The 18382-nt window shown below is 34.6% G+C and overlaps 1 protein-coding gene across 1 annotated transcript in view; it reads right to left on the bottom strand.

Moving 5' to 3' along the window:
- LOC144361011 (nephrin-like) overlaps nucleotides 1-18129 on the bottom strand; it is a 29974-nt gene extending 11845 nt beyond the window's left edge. The window contains exons 1-6 of the mRNA XM_085498912.1: nucleotides 17861-18129; nucleotides 13046-13113; nucleotides 11326-11652; nucleotides 2026-2307; nucleotides 1099-1383; nucleotides 307-576 (exon numbers count right to left, since the gene is read on the bottom strand). Coding sequence (XP_085355038.1) covers nucleotides 307-576; nucleotides 1099-1383; nucleotides 2026-2307; nucleotides 11326-11652; nucleotides 13046-13097 — 1216 coding nt within the window. The 5' untranslated portion in view covers nucleotides 13098-13113; nucleotides 17861-18129. The remainder of the gene's footprint in view (nucleotides 1-306; nucleotides 577-1098; nucleotides 1384-2025; nucleotides 2308-11325; nucleotides 11653-13045; nucleotides 13114-17860) is intronic.
- Nucleotides 18130-18382: the final 253 nt, after the last annotated feature.

Genomic DNA, 18382 nt, shown 5'->3' with positions numbered 1-18382 from the left:
ATTAAAAATGGAATGTCATCTAACTCAGCAACAGTGCTTATAATATATATACATGACCAATCAAAGCCATGGCATGGAATTCACGAAATTAGTGACGTACTCTTGCATAGAAGATGAAGATATGAAAAATAATATAAAAAATTGAAACGAGGAATCTGTAAAATGCAATATGAAAGAAAACATACTATTGAAGGCATACTATTCACATCTGTTCAGTTTCATGGCAATCAGCATGTTACATTTGCGCTATACTACAATTAAAATTTTTGACCAATGACCTCAATCCACAATTAGTGTTACACTTACATTGGACAACAAGCTCAGTAGTACTCTCTCCCTTGCCTGGACTGCCATCATAGAAATAATTGAAGGCCCAACAACTGTACAACCCAGCATCGCTTCGTGCTACACTATCCATGGTTAATTCTTCGGTGGTCTGCTCCACAGCACTATTACGGATCCACTGGAATTCACTGGCAGCGGGATTGGCTTCCGTGATGAATGTACTGCAGATCATACTCACTGCGTCTCCCTCTTTCACAGTTTTGCTCTCATCCAACACAACAACTGGAATGTCTAGTGATTATAACAAAGATTAATTTAATAATAAATTGCATGGGACATGTTTATATCTGCACATACATATATAAACAAGACATTGTATGAACTTGCAATTCATTTCAATAAAGAAATCTTAAAGCACTGCAGTAAAACGTTTGGAGATCATTTACAAAAACACTGACTCTACATTAAAGTTGTTATAGCTGAATAGGCAAATGAGTTCTGTGCTAACAAGACTTAAATTATTAAGATATCTAAAGTGAATAGAATAAAGGTAATACAGGAGAATACTTTATTTTTGATGGAATTAATTTTCGCTGAAAAGGCTTTTTGTATGGAGTTTATTTTCACTGATTTTTGATTAATGTGAAATATAGGAAAAAATATGTTCGCTGGATTTTTTCAGCGAAAATAAATTACAAGCAAAAATAAAGTATTCTACAGTATGCTCGGCATACCCAGAGTTTGTAAAAGGAATATCAATGATAGCGCTCTCTAGTGCCATTCTCACAAACAATAATAGCCCCCTTTACTTACATTGCACATCTATTGTGATGATCACTTCAGTCTTTCCTGTACTTCCATCATAGTATATATTTTCTGCTGAACACATGTATTCTCCAGCCTTGTCACGTGTAATGCTTAATATTTCCAGTGGGTTATTAGGATCCACTTGAAAATTGTCCAATAATGAAGTCCATGCCACGTTGTCAGTTCGTGGATTTGACGATATTACATTACAAGAAGCAAAGAAGTCCTCGCCTTCTTTAATCTTTCCATCTTTGTATCTGGCTTCCACATCTATTTTGAGATCAGGAGGGTCTACAAAAAAAAAATATATCTCCTCAGAGGTCTCTGATTTTAGTTTAGCACCACAAAGCGTAATGATAATCGATTAACCTGTCGTTGATATTAACTGTCATTCAGCTATTGTAACAATACTCAACAGCAATCGTAAGAGTACACATGGCTTGTCATTTGAATACATTGTACACTGTACATCGGCCAAACTGAATATCCATACCAGACACTAATATAGAGTAAGCCATATTTGATCTGTTATTTTTTTCAAAGCTATATGGATTGAATATGAACAAATACAGGGTTTTAACTTTCGGGTTTAGGAGGTTCCCATTTTCAAATAATTTTATAAAACCAATATACTAAAAATCTGCATTTCAGGTAACACCAAGACAAACTTAGGCAACAAGAAAATTAATTAAGTGGAACAGATACTATAAATGGCCACTGACATTAGTATGCTAATCCGAAACAAGCCACTCGCATCTTGGCGAGAGCTCCGGGAAATGTGCAATTTGCGGTTACCCATGAGCACGTGGTGCAGTCAATGGGATTGAGCGGATCACCTTTAACACATCTGTTCATGTTCAAGCCCAGCAAGGAATTTACAATATTTATTTGTTATGTATGTATATATACTTTTTTTTCTATACATGTACTTACACTGAACATCAAAGGTGATATCATCTTCACAAGTGACAGCGTCTGCTAATGTACCATGGCTTATTTTACAGCTGAATGGCACCTCTGCGTCATCTCTGCTGAAGACGGGGGAATATTGAAAAGGAGAGTTTCCATTGCTTGCTGTATCAATTCCATCTTTCATCCACACAAGAGTTGCTGGTGGTGTGCCATCAGTGACGCATACCATAGTTGCATCACTACGACCTTCAACCACTTCATTTTCTGGACCAGCACCGCTCACTTCACAGGTAGGTGGACCCTCTGTAAGAGTAAAACAATGTCACATTTGTTGTGTAAAGAGTAAAGAAAGTGTCTTGTTTTGCACCTAATGTCATACAGGGCCGGCACATTAAAGGGGAGCAGAGGTCTGGCTTTTGACATTCTGTAGTTGAAATTTGAGATCTATGAATGAATTTTGTCGATAAATACAACTTGTATGTGCTGCGAAATGCCCTAAAAATCGGGTATAAAACGGACAGTGAATCAGACGACAAACATCTTTTTTTTTTTTTTTTTTTTCTTTTAATTTGTTTTTTTTATTCACATATATTCCCACAAAAGTACATTACTTCAAAATAATCTTACATGTCAAAAAGATATACATAAAGGTAATTAACAGCATAAAATGAAGCAATATTAGAAAAAGAAAAAGAGAAGGGGGATAGGTGGGAAAAAATGGTTGGGGGAGGGGCTGTTGTTGTTAGTGTGTGTATGAGGGAGGGGTTCATTTGTTTTCTTTTATTAACTGTTGAATTTCATTAATTTACAATGACTACATGTTAAATAAACTTATAAAATTAACTTACAAATATCCTTCAATCACTTGCAGCACTTTGCTCCATTTCGTTTCAAACTTTTTTTCAGTTAAAACACATTTTTCAATGTTAATTTGGTTTCTAATTTTACTTATAAAATAGGCTATTGTTGGGCTATAACCAGTAAACCTGCTACAATACAAGACATATTTACCAATTAGTAACAACAAATTTAAAAGGGATCTGTTTTCCAGTACTCCGAAGATAATACTTGAACATGTGATTAATTTTGTGTTATCATCAGAGATCTTTTCCCAGAACTCGTCAAACGAATTCCAAAATCTTTGTGCAGTTGAACAATACCAGAACAAATGTTCTAAATTTTCCTCATTTTGACAATATTTACACATACTATCTGTACTTAAGTTATTTTTGTATAAGAATAAATTTGTTGTTACAATTCTATGCAAAATTTTGAACTGAAAAATTCTCATTTTTTCTTCACCTGTTACCTTATAAGGTAACTCCCAAATTGCCTTCCATTTTCCTGCTATGTTCCGCCCATAAATCATTGACCCATATTTAGTTTCTGAGCTTGGGGGTTCAAATTTACTTTTTGTCAGTATTTTATAGAAATCTTTTGTTTTACCCTTTCCATAATCAATTGTATTTTGAACATTTTGTCCAGTTACATGCACATGGTCATTAGATTTCAAAAGCTTTTTCCATTTTGATGGAATTGCCGAAATAATACCTGTATATGTTATAAAATTCACAGCAATATTATATTTTTCAGTAAACTGATGGCACTTTAGAAATTTACCGTTATTATCTAACAAATTACCGATGTACCTTACTCCACTGATGTGCCATTTACTGTAATATACAGAGCTCCCATTTATCAAAATATATTTATTATTCCAAATTGTTTGCGTTATAACTTCCTGTACACAACTTGGTTCCTTCTGTTTATTTATCCCACTCCAATATCTTATAATATCCATGTAAAAGGGAGGTATTCTACCATTTATTTGGCCCCAATCATAATTGCACTGGAGTAAAAATCGCAAACCCCCATAATTTCTAAAATAATAATGACTGAATACAGCTATAGTTGATTCTGTATCTATAATTTTAACAGCCCAGGAAAGTTTTATTGTTTTGTTCAAAATTTCAATATCCACCATACGAAGGCCTCCTTGATCATAGTTACCAATTAGGGTATTACGCTTTATATGATGTTTTTTACCCCTCCACAAGAAATTGAATAGCAAGGACCTAGCCTCATTAATAACATTACTTGGGGTTGAAATCGCAGTCATTGAATACACCAGATTTGATGCACCAAATACCTTAACTAAAATAACCTTTCCTTTGAGAGTTAAATTACGTGATTTCCAGACTGACAGAATATTTGAAATTTTATTTATCTTATCATCAAAATTTAATTTCTTATTACACCTTTTATTGTGGCCCAGGTAAATGCCTAAATATCTAATTGGCTTATCAGTGGGTGAAATCTCATCTATTTCCCTCCATTGCCTTTTCATAGTACCTACTAGTAAAAGCTGTGTTTTTTGCAAGTTAATTCTAAGTCCAGAACACTTATGAAAGTACTTTAACAAAATAAGAATGTGCTTAACTGTCACCTGATCCCCCAAAAAGAGCGTGGTATCATCAGCATACCCTAAAAATCGAATTTCATTGTCATAAGGCAAATGTACTCCTTCAATTTCTTTACTGGCACGTATAGAAATGACAAACACGACAAACATCTTTTTGCCTGGCGTCTTTTCGCCTCTAGATGGCCATTCAATGATGTCATCAGTGAACACTGATAATTAAACCCATTAATTCTAGTACGTCAACCTCATAGAAGTGTTACTATGAATGACCTTGTTAACTGACAATACGACTATTTAAAGGTATGTTTTGGAGCAATGGATTGGCGAACAGGCAGAAAAGCAAAGAAAACTGTGGAAGAACTCCTGTGTCTGTGCGAGTATCAGAAACAACATTTTTTAACGGGGCAAATTCAAGCCTTTTCTGTATATACATGGCTGAAATAAAAAATAACATTAAATGAGTGAATTATGAAATTTTTTATCAGAAAATAATTATAGATTTTATATTAGATGTACTAAGCATGAGGCAACTACAGGTAGAAAAGTTTTCCATTAAAAATTAAATCTACATGTCCAAACATTTCAAAAACTTTGTTTTAATGAAAACTTAAGTATACATGTGGGTACGTGTTATTATTTATTTATTTTGAAAACTCTATTTTTAACTGAGGGAATTAAACTAAGTTACATATTCATGTTTGTTTATTTTCAACCTTAGAAATGACTACATTTCAACTGTACGTTTAGTTGTACTTAGCGTATGTTACTATGACAATCAACCAATTCGAGAAAAAACAGTAGACAATGAATAAATGCATGGCCACAGTCAAACTGTTGTTCAATTGAAATAGAAAAAAATCAAAGAAAACAGAGAGCTTTAAGACAAGAAGAGAAACACGAGCGATGTAGTCGAACAACAGGCATTACGGCAGCCATGTTTGTTTCACCTCGATCAATACAGTATTACCCACGATGCACTATTCCCATAAACGTCAAGAACAAGATAAGAAATTACGAGACCAACCAAGAGAACAAACCTTAGAGAAGTCTACCCAAGGTACATATACAACAAGTATCAAAGCATTCAGACTTGTAGATTCTAAGAAGAAGTCGAAAAAGTAAAACATCGACACGGACGACGAACGCCGGTGGACAATCACTCATATGATAAGCTCCGCTCGACAAAGTCAACAGCGAAGCTAAAAGTCACAAATGTCTGGCATGGTGAAGCGGTATAAATTATTGAGCATTAATTGTAAACAAATAAGTAATTAGAAATAATTCTTTATTTGAAACGAGATAAAACGAACCATATGTTGACCTATCGTTAACAGCGAAATACATGTAATATGGGCATATCAATGGATGGTCATCAATAACATCAAATACATTGGCATTCATGGTCATAACCATTAAGAAAATTTGACCTATTTTAAGGTCACATCAATTTACGTGTTTTTCTCTATATTCGAGCACGATTTCAGTCCTTGTTATCCAGAACACCTTGTCAGAATCATTTTTCAATGCATTTTATTGGTCCACAAAATTACACATCCTTTGTAGATTTAATCGAGATTAAAATAACAAGAACAAATTTGAGTTTCTATATTTTGTTATTTTATGGTTTTCGCTTCGATTGTTAGTCTAGAAAATAAATATATACATGAAGTTAAGAATGACAAACTTTGCTACAAAGAATATCACATTTGACTAAATTCTAAATGTAACAATGTAGTAAAAACATTAAAAACATGATTTTATCCAAAATTGCCTTGTTGAAATCAGACAGCACTTGACGTTTTATTGTTCGCTTCATTAGCATATGACCTGAATTCAAGAAACGTTAAAGCTCGTAAACATCTCGCAATAAATTTCTGCAATTCTACGTCAATCGTGAAAAACCTGTAATTGGTATTTTCTTTCATCTCGACTCAGTTATTGCGATTGAATTATGTTCAACTGGTGGTTCTTTGTAGGTGTAAAAAAAAAGAAAAATGAAAAGAAAGGAAATAAACATGAAAGTGAAGAATGAACCACACGGGTAGGTCAAAATGTTGACATGTAAATTAATAAGGAAAATTTAAATTTCCTGCTACTTAATTTTCTATATTAGTAAACTGCCTAGATAGATATGTATTTTCAAGACCATAAAAATATGATTAGTTTTGACCACGTACCCATGTATTTACATTGGAGCATGTATGCCTGATAGAGAAAATACATTACAGGACAAATTTGGCGTTTCTGGTAAATGCATTAAAAATAAATAAATATACAAGAGAAGAGAATAACAAATCAGACAAGCATTGATATTGCAAAGTCCCCGTTAAGTATTAGCTGTAGTTGATGTAAATGTTCAGTACAAGTGACATGTAGAAATGAAAGATCAATGTTTTTTAACAATAACACAGATTATAGATTGTGTTACTGTCAGTATAGACAAAGTGGAAACTTTGAACTGAATTTGACAGAGAAAATAGCATGAAAGAAAACACAGCGAGTTGGGTGTTTTGTTTAAGTATCTTCAAAAGGAATATGGCTTGCACTGTAACCTAATATGCAAGGTCATCATACAAAGTTTGATTGAAAATGGTCTATTCAACTTTGAACTGAATCAGGCCATATCCCGCTGTTCAGCTCTAAGAAACAGTTCCGGACATGTTACAGAATGATATTTTACATTTTTTTGACAAAAAAACATTTCGACAGCCACCATTTTGACAAATTTTATCAAATCTCAAGACAAAACATGTTGTTATGTTACCTTGAAGTGTACACACTTTCAAGTGAATCAGGCCATATCTTTCAGAGGAATCGACACAAAGAAGGAAACAAACAAAATGGCCGCCAGTCGACCATCTAAGACCGAATCTCGAAAACAAAGTGACATGCATATATAACCCAATTCGCATGATCGCCATACACCGTTTGATTGAAATCGCTCTGTTCAGCTCCAATAAACAGTTCCAGACACGTTTAAATATCAGAATTTAGCAAAATTGAGGGGGCAAAATGGCTGCCAGTCAGCCATATTTAATCAAATCGTTGAAAATAGGCGTGCATATGTAAGGTCATCATACATTGTTTGTATACCAAGTTTGAGAAATGTCCGATAACGGCTCCGGACGGACGCACGGACGGAACCCAAATTAATAGTCCCCGTTTTCGGACTTCGTCCGAGCCGGAACTAAGTATTTGTATTGTAAAACATATTCACGCATTAAATCAACTTTGATTACTTAAAACACATGGGTCGGTCCAGAATACCTGAAATACCAGGTACTATTTTATTTTGGTCTTAAACTCTAGTCAATGCAAAACCATTCATAAGATTGTACCTGATTAGATACTCAATTCAAACACCAATCAGAAAACAGCTTGTTTCATGGTTTTTTTGACGAATCAAATTTGATTTTATACAAATGCATTCACTAAATGGCATATAATGCCAAGGCTAATAAATATATTAAGTATTGGACTCGGTTTCAATTTGCCCGAAAAATCCATTTTAGTCATTATTCATTTTTGGCTCATTCACAGGGCTCATATATTATATGAGAAACTAAGACCAGGTTTCTTTGGTGGAGAATCATATTTGGGACATATGAGAATAGATAACTGCAACTCACACTTGAATAAATAAATAAAATTGGCCCCTAAACGTGGTAAATTGCTGCTAAGTTCAGTGTTGATCAGTATAGTATTCTTCAAAAATACTTTTTCAGAGAAGAAAACATTTATTCTGTCATATGAAGGCCATCAACATTAATATCAGTTTTGTAAATGTTCAATGAAGATTATATGAAAAGCAAAACTGTTCAACCTTGACCACCATGCTTATATGAATATCTCATCCAGACATCAGCTCTATCTCCCCTGATCAAAATGGTTTAGCCCCAAAACTTCAGTTCAACAAACTATCTAACTCGATTTAAAAAACATCAGAAGTTACAGGAACGAACAGGACTTGAGCGCGCGTCATGGTCAGCTGTCTCGCAACCAATAATGGCAACGTGGACAGCCACATCTAATAAATGAACGTGACGATTATTTCCTGCAAGTTTACATTTGCCGTATACTTGAGTCGTTGTTATCAGAGGATGCGTCATCATGAAACTGCATAAATTCACACCTTGCAACAATGTTAGGCAAACCAGTTAAGATTGGTTAAAATTGAAACAATTAATTGTCAGTGCAAGAGATGTGCATTATGGGAAATGAAGTCAACTAACCTAATGGGTTAATAAAATATGCCAGGGGTTTCAAAGTAGACTTAAAAGAGAAGTTGAAAAAAACGATGATAAGTCGAGCTATAGGGCAAGGCATCATAAGGAAGCCATTAACATAATGCCTTGCGTGTAAAATATCAGACATGTTAAAAATATCTTGTTTATAATTCATACACAGTGCACAAACTCTTATAATATGATCATTGCTAGGTGTCAATCAAACTTAATATCTGACTATAACGAACGAACTGCTAACCATCGTGCTGCCGTAACAACAGCACCGACCAGTGTTTCAGAGAAATTGTGACGAGTGTATTCCTGGAACTTTGGCTCATCGCTGACCAACGTAGAAGATTTGCTGGAGGTTTGTACAAACTAACTGTAACTACAATCGTGTGCTGTCCGCTCCATGTAGTTTGAAATCAACGATAACTGTAAACAATCGCAACCGACGGAGCGTGGATTATTTATATTGAATCGTATGATTTCCCCCCTGTGTTACACTATCACATTGGATGAGTTTAGCATGAGTATGGATTTATAACATTGCATCAGGAATTGTATTGAAGTTTAGTTGTTTGGCAATTTTTTAATTCCACTAAACTGGCATTTCCCCGCACCGTTATAATTGAGTGTTTGTGTTCGATCGACCTAGTATACTGATAAATAGTCATCCTTTCAGTGATATATTTTACTCAGATTTATTCAGTATTTTGCTTTTATACGATTTACATGAATACTGTTGTATTGTGTTGTATTTTCATGCAGTAGATCATTTAATCATGTAGAGGTCAGTGACACTGGGTGACCTTGGACACGGTAACTAAGCAAATTAGGTGAAGTCAGTTTCACCGTGCGTCCACGTTATTACGAGTTGTTAGTAACGGAACTAGTCCTGAACTATTTCATTTTATGTATAACGTTGTTCATATATTGTTCAGTGGATGTATACTTCGTTTGACTGTTGTTATAGTGACGATAGCATTGAATATTATTGCGTTGTGTGATTTGCTATGCGCTCATTGATGACAGTGTCAAATAACGAATAAACGACACGTCCTGACTTCTCGGGGCTTTTGGTCAATGTATTTGATATGTCTCTGCATGTTATATTTTTATAATTATTATCATTAGGATTACATCGCCCTCTATGGTCGCAACTGTTCTCAAGTTCAGACAACAGGATTATACTGAATCAAGGAAGTACAACGTTAAAGCTTATTGTTTATTTAAATCTGTTGTGTTTGCACAGTCTGGATCGTAACACAGGCATGTCATTTTGATGACTTGTTATATATTAAACAATACTTGCTACTTATCAGTTAGTGATTATGCAGGAATGGCTAAAACTTGTACTTTGCTATTAGTCAGCAAACTAAATCAAACATTACCGAGAAACCATCAGGATTCAGAGATGAGGCAGGAAACATTTTCAACTTCCCTTCAGTCTGTCCATTTATTACCGAAGTGATACCATGATACCAAGTACGTGAAAGTGAACTTGCCAGCTGCTGAACATTTTGAGGTCTTTGAGGTCTTCCAGGTCTTTCTTTATATAACACTCTAAAAAGGGATTTCAGTGTAGAATAGAAACACGAACACACTAACGTAACATGCTCGTAATGAAAATCCCACATCAGTATTTTATCAGCATGCACGATAATCAATACACTGAGATGCTAACAATACTGACAACGTTACTACATCTGAATCACAATTGCTGCACTCAATATGTAACAAGGGCATGATTTAAACAAATATGGGTGACAAATTGTGAGCAAGGAAGCTGACTACATTGCACGTCCCAAACCCACTCACATGTCACCCCCCCCCCCAACCGCCACGCAAAATTATTGTTTGTAATCAAGAAAGATAATGAATTACAGGCTACAAGTGACAACTACAATCATGCTGCATCTGACAGCAAATGTCTGTTTTACGGACAAAACTGGCATTATATACAATACATTTACAACTGTCAATTCAATTTCCACACCCTACTATTACATTTAACTTTTTTATGTAAACTGAAACTGACAGGGTCAAAGGTAACACAATGATATTGTATAGGCACTTTGTATTAAAACCTCCTACACACGCACTCAACATACAGTTGCACTGTACAGCGTTGTTGTCAGACGCTGACCCTGAATGGCCTTCAACACCTTCGCAGAACACAGCTTTCAGGACAAGCGAAAAATAGATTAGGTGTAATTTGACTGCAGTTGCAAAAACATTTTTTTTTTCAAATATTGTTCTCAAATATTTATTAAATATCAGTCTCAATCACTTTTGTATGATTTGGAAAGTTGTGTGTGGGGGAGGGGGGTATTCACAATGTTATTTCACAGTTTTACAAGCAGACAATTAGCATCTTTAACAAAATACATAACAGAATTATTTTTTAAATTACATTTTTAAATCAAAAAAGCATTACACAGTAGCACCGACAAAAATCATTTATGATTTGTCTGGCGGCACATATCTATCAAGATTTTTTGCATAATAAAACGTTTTTTGCAGAACAACTCAGTGATATTATGTTGTTTTATTCATGATCTTTTACCTGTTAAGGCAGGGAATGGGAAATATCACACGGATTGTCGCGTGATCATCGCTAAGTATCAGTTATACTTTCATAAAAAGTACAAATATTATAATAGCACTTACCCAAAACTGTTATTTTAGCTTCTTCTTCCAGAATGATTGTTTCAGAGTAGGAACATTTCCATATCGCCATATCATCAAAGTTAGCATTTCTTATCTTTAACATAAAGTCATAGTTTTGCGTATTACCGACAATCTCGCAACAATCATCAAAATCAGGATCAGCGTAAACCTTGCCTGCTTTGTTACCCAGGTACAATGATAATTGCCCTCTGTTCCATGCGACTGTAGCGGTGCTTTCAAAATCATTAAAACTACAATTCAACAATACCTCATTTCCTTCCAAAACCACAGTATCTACGGGAACACCACGAAATGACTGCGACAATACTGTAAAAAACACAGAATACATTCAGTTAAAAGATGTAATGTTCAACAATGTACAAGAAATCTTATTATGAATGCATGAAATATCCTAATTCATAGCTGTGTCCGAGACGACTGCACTAGTCTCCATTTTCTACGAAAGTTTGTCAGTTATCAGAAGAAACGAAGTGCAACCACTACATACTATGACAGAACCCCACACCCTCCCCATGGCTTTCGTTGCATATGGAAGTTATTTTCACGAGTGATTTGGTGTATCCTGCGGCCGTATTTTCACGGTTGAATGTTTCCAGATGGTCAACAAACATTAAGTTCTCCCGATCTTAGTATTCCATGCGATGTACACCTAATCTGCCAAAAATGTTGCTGAACAATTTGAACCGGATAGAAATAGCAGACGAAAAGTTTGATTGTCAATGGATATACCATGTGTGATGTGCAAAATAGTTTTAGTCAAAATAAGTGACTTCCTAAAAGTACCTTTACTGTTGTTCAAATTTCATTTCACTCGGCAAGTATATTCATGTACCCCAAGCGACAAATATCATACTTCTAATTATTGTTTATTTCTGCTACGTTTTGAAAAACGGTACTCCTAAATGAACTACTTTGTTTGCTCTCATACCTCGTTTGCATATTGAGTCTTAAAATACCGATTTAAGATTTCAGGAACGAATCAAAATAAACTGCAGTACAATGTAATAATTCGTGACATTGCATTGTAGAAAGCGGCATCACACAGACAAGTACCGTATTTTTCAGACAACCATTATCTTCAGGTCTTCTACATGCATGTACATGAAAGCGCTTCTTATAAAACAAATATGGTATGTCAAAACAGAAAGCACCACACAGGTACACTAACAGAAGGTCCATTATGTATTGTCTGTTTGAGATGCCAAATTGGCATGTCAGACAGACAATACATGAATGTAGACGCAATAACCTTGTGTGCGTTTCACATTTACTTAGCATCATACCATCAATTTGTTTGGCGGTTGGAAAATACATCATCTATGAATATATATGTATAAATATATATATATAATCTTGCGTCAAACTGTCATTTGCTCCTAGATTTTTCACTCAAGGTATGTCCAAATTAATCAGTGAAAACAAGAAGTCCCACCAAAAGGTTTGTGTAACATATTGATTAGCACGCATTTTATATTATTTTTTGAACAAAATTTAACCTTGTTTACAAGCATGATGTCATATATCACCCTAATTGGATGAAATATCCCCGAGAAGGCCTCATCACAAACTAAAGTAGCTGCAATGCAAAGCAGCAGATTTTAATTTTGGTATCAGTGTATTGTATTAAAGCATACCCATACCCCCAAAAATGCCAGTATGTCATACTCCTATATAATAAGATGTGTAACAATGTACTCACCCATTACTGGTAATAGACAGCAGATTACGTAGCGAGAGATTCCCATCATCATTACAGGTTGTCAGGCTCTGAAAAGTAGACAAACATGAATGTAAACATAACACAACTCACAAAAGTCGGGGGCTTCTTACTTTGCATAACAATACCTAGGGTCCCGGGGAAATATAAATCTGACTAATGAATGAAAACTGCAATAAAAACAACTTTTTTTATCATGCGAATGTAATTTGCATAGGAAACGCAAAAACCGTTAGAGAATCAATGTTCTTAAATAAGCACCTACAAATGTATAGACTAGATCCGATCCTATTTTCCAATGTACAATTAATAGGAATTTCCAATAGAAAACAAAATGCGTATGGATAAAAATATTTCTGTAGCCAAATTTCAAAGTAAATTTTATTTTGCGTAGAGTGTATAGATTTTCAGATGAAAAGAGCAACAGGGCATCTCATTTTTAGCCAGTGCTTTGATTTTAAAACTAAACCAATTTAAATTCATGATTTTTTTTTCTAATTAATAAGTATTAGCCAATTTTAATATGCAGGGACATTTAGTCATGAAGCCTAAAAATCAAGTAGCAGAAAGTTCCTCAAATTGTTCTTTTGAAAAAACTGCTGTCTATCCATCTGAGTAATATGATTGTGAAACATACAATGCACGTTTTCGCAGTTGAATTGTAGTGTAAAGGTCAATATATAGTGTCAAAATTGTATGAAAAGAGAAACCTGATTTGATTACATCACACAACATATCAAGATGTTTCAGGACATTTTTTCTATGCACGATTGAGATTTAACTAGTTGTTCCTTCCTGTGCATCAATGACACTTTATATTAGCTCCAACTTCACACATCCACTTCGCCTATATAATTACTATAGTCTGTTGAGGCGGACAGGCAGGCAAGCAAGTTGATATTGAGTTGTCTGAATGGCAATAGTACTTGTCCTGCCTGGTCAATGAGACTATTTTGTGTTAAGCCCAGCCTTAATTGTAAAGAAAATATTTGAATATTTTAGGCGTCAATGAATTCAGGTGACGCGTCTACTGCCAAAGAATTCCAAGCCTTGAAAGATTGGCTCACATTCTCTAATTAAGACATTTCATTCTTGGGTCAATAGTTTAAACAGCATTATCACTAACTGTAAGTCTATAGCTTTTGTCTGTCTTGGTATTTATGTTTTTTTCTGATACAGATATTAGAATTTCTTAGTCTTGCATAATATTTTCAACATTATAACCTAAAAATCTGTTAACTAATTAGAATAGAAAGAGGCAGTAAACTGCCTTGGAAAATGCAAATTCAGGATTGGTGAACATGTTCTATTTTTATAAACTTTTGAAACACCGGACATTTGTATATATAAATATTGTATAAAAACAATTCACTTTTATTGCATGTTCAAATTTATCAATGATTTGATTATCTTCCTCAACAGCACAATTCTCACAAAAATATTGGTGCAATAACGAGATATCTGGGAGGTGATTTTTATAGTTTAGTTCATGGTGCCTTTTGTACAATAGCACACCTGAACCTAGTTTTCAGATGTTTACTGGACATCAGTTATGTAAGAGTCAATGGAAAACTGACACTTCCACTGAGTACTGCAAATGCATTAAATTCACTGGGTATTAATTTCGCCATTTTCACTGATGAGGAAAATCCAATAAATTAAATATATGTGAACATGTACAATAAAACTGTGGGGCTAATTTCTGGATAGCGGTGTTCAGAGATACTTGAAATTGTCTGGCATTTTCTCATGTTTTTTTTTCTCACTCAGGGGGGTGGGGATTAAGAACATGTGAACAATAATATAGGGATAGGGTAAGGTGGCAAAAGGTTAAGTAACCCATGGGTTATTCTAGGATTTTTTTTTAAACAAGGAAACAGTGGGGCAGCGCCCTTATGCTATGGGCATGCGCCCACTTAACCTGCAAAGCAGGGAGAAAACATAAAATTCTAATTGACCAGGGATCACATGTGACCACAGTCTTCAACTGTGATCCGTCTGATAGTATTTTTGGCCCCAAGGAAGTCATAGAATGTTCCACTTTAACTTAGAATTATCAAAAAATCCACACCCTGGTAGGGAGAACCTTATCTACCCCACTTGGTGGCGCCGCTGAATTGCAGTGCTCCTTCTTGTTTTTTTCAGAAAAAAAAGTGTGGTAATCATTATAGAGCATATTCAAACAAACGGGGGTACTCATAAAACCGCAAACAGTTGCACTGTCACAACTTTTTTTGTAAACACTGGCACCTTTTTTACCGATAGGAGTAGCAAAACTAGACCACTGCACTCTCCTGAAAGCCTCTTTGTATTGACACCCTAATTTGCATACCATAATTGGCCATGTGCCATGTATACTATGTCTGACATATTTACAAAGTGCAAAATAAACATGTAACATTCTGTTATTACAAACCACTACCAACTCCAATACATCCCGCCCAAACAGGTTAATACATAATTAGTCTAAAAAAAAACTATTAAAAAGATAAGACACCAGGCAATATTGTTACAGGACACTGTGCGTGAAACTACTACATAACGATTCAGATGACCAAGCTAATTTACACTCGACTACGTGCACATCCTGACATTTCAATCATTCGACAAATCCTCAAAGAAAAGAATACTTTTGCTGTTGTCAGAGATAAAGATAATGACAGTCAATGTAATGATATTAAAAATACAATCAAGATTGAATAATTAAAGCAACACTACCTGCGTATGTATCCGTAAACAAAAATAGGTTTGCAATGTATTGGGGTAGTAAGGGCTTTCACCTTAAATTAACTATTGACCCAGTGTTCTCCGCAATTGGGTTTTTGTCGGGCGTGTCAAGTAATGCAATTTGAACAATAACAAAATTTGATTTGGTTTCATTTTCAGAGAATAAGGTCCCAGTCACAAAATTAGACTTACGAATTTAAAATTTGCATAAAGTTTGTAAATCATTTTCAAAATATTATATGTTGTGTTATAATACTGCTGTATAACAATACATTCTAGAATGACAGGTTAATAAAGTTAATCAATTATTATGTAGTAGAATGACGGGTTAATAAAGTTAATCAATTATGAAGTAGAACGACAGGTTAATAAAGTTAATAATTTATTATGAACTAGAATGACAGGTTAATAAATTTAATAAATAATTATGAAGTATAGGATTTTAAAAAGAAGAAGCCGCAATAAAATGAACCAACATTATTCAGGGGTCAAAATTAAGCCATGTCCACCTATCAGACAGGTAGATTTTAGCTGGACCAGGTTAATGTACAAATTGTCCCTTACCAAATTGAGTAGAGCCCAAAGTAGCAAATCCAAATAATTGCTTAGAGTGTTAAGACTTATGAAATGATAAACCAAGAATGGAACTTCTTTATTTATCCTGCTGGAGACTGGTACCTTTATTTGCAACCCTGTCCAATTAATTAACCTGTTTTAATTTCAACTTCTATCAACAAAATTTGTCTACGAAATCTCGTTCATCATTTAGTCCAGTAAATACTGATCAGAAAAAAGGGTCTGAAAACAGACAATATACAGTAAATTTATTGCACTAACTTTATTAATCAGCAATCAGAAACCTTCTCAATAAGCTAATTTGAAAAAGCCCAGGTTACACTCGTTTGTAATGTTTCAAAATTATGTTTATTGAACCACACCCAAAATTATATGCCACTTTCATGACCCCTGAAAGTCATAAATCCTGGTAGGTATTTGGTATGACAGCAACATGCGTCTTTGTTCTTAACAATTTACTCAAGTTGCTTAAACAGATAGACAAGGCTTGGGGGAAAATGTTATGAAATATAAAAATATAAACTTATTTCTAGTCTTATTTCATGTCTTTATTACAGACTTTGCTAATTTTCATATCTATTGCAACAAAAATGACAGAGGCTGAATTCCTACCGGTATATGTATGAATAGAAAATTACCTTGAAATACTGAATTTAATTTAAAGAACACAAGAAGGATGTTTCTCAGACTATCCGATTTCACCAAGCATATTTAGCAAACATATTCTAGGGGAACATTGATATTTAACATTTGTCTTGAATAGAGCATACAACTACATTATTAGCAAATTAATCACTATCTAAATATTTTGTAATTCTAATCAAATTATTAATCAATATTTGACATTACTAGTATTACATTGGGTGATTTAAATAGTTCAAGTTACAAATGTTTTTGCAGATCAGAATACAGCAATTTCTTAGGAGCGAGTCTATCACGAAGTGTCTGGATATATATTTATTCATTATAACATGATATGTGTTAATTAATGTTTATATCCAAGGCTGGAGTTAGGATTTATAGCCCCAATTTAGACAAATTTAACACTACACATATATATGTCGGATAGTAAATTGTGCTACGTGTCCCAAACGTCGCCACTAATGGCCATCCCGGCCATTGAAAGAGAATCTGAGTGAGGAATGAACAGGTGTTGTAAACCAAATAGCGATCGACAGAATAGATTGTATGACGTCGTCGTTGACACTCGAGATTCAATAGCATGTTTCAACGAAGTACCCATCCAAGACAGTTAGATGATCAACGTGCTGCTAAAAGCATTTAACATTGCATACTGTTGCAAAGGTGGATGAACGTTTATTGTTTTGGAAAACCTCATTGTCTGTTTGCGGCCGCCCCGCAATGTGTACCACGACCAAGCGAGCTGCATAAACTGCAGCAGGTAGTAGGAATATATACATACATTCATACGATGCAAAGCCAAGTACAATGAATAACAAGAAGATAATTAAACTGTTTTTAAACACACTTAACTGTTGACGTAACTGTTGACAACTGTGATGCAACGCGATTTATAATCATGCACAGCGTGATTCATAATTATGCTGGATATGCAAATGTCACCTTGGCTTTTACTTCCGGTACAAAATGTCAGCACTGCGTACGGACTCTGACCTTATTTCTGTCAGTCGACATATAGAATGCCTAGTTTCAACGTATTGAAATAGTACTCAGAAATATACCTTATATTTTGAGTGTTGTGACATCGTTAAGATACATATTTAGTATCGAACGGACGTGTTTTGTACACCTGGTTGGGCGCTTCAAGAATCTAGGATATTGTGCTCCGTAAACAGTCAACAACTTGCATAGTCATGATATACGATGACGTCACATAGTAAGCACAACGCATAGTATTTATATAGACTACTTACAGTGTACACAACAGTGAGCAAATAAACAAATATGAACTCATATCAACACGTTCTCGTAAAATATTAGTTTGGCTATGAAACATACAACCATTACATAGCGACGTGCTGAGTGGCGGCGGCA

This window comes from Saccoglossus kowalevskii, chromosome 5 (assembly GCF_978046115.1).
Source record: "Saccoglossus kowalevskii chromosome 5, keSacKowa6.1, whole genome shotgun sequence".
Classification (NCBI taxonomy): domain Eukaryota; kingdom Metazoa; phylum Hemichordata; class Enteropneusta; family Harrimaniidae; genus Saccoglossus; species Saccoglossus kowalevskii.
The sequence above is the reverse complement of the archived record's forward strand: the minus strand, read 5'-3'. Positions and strand labels throughout refer to the sequence as shown.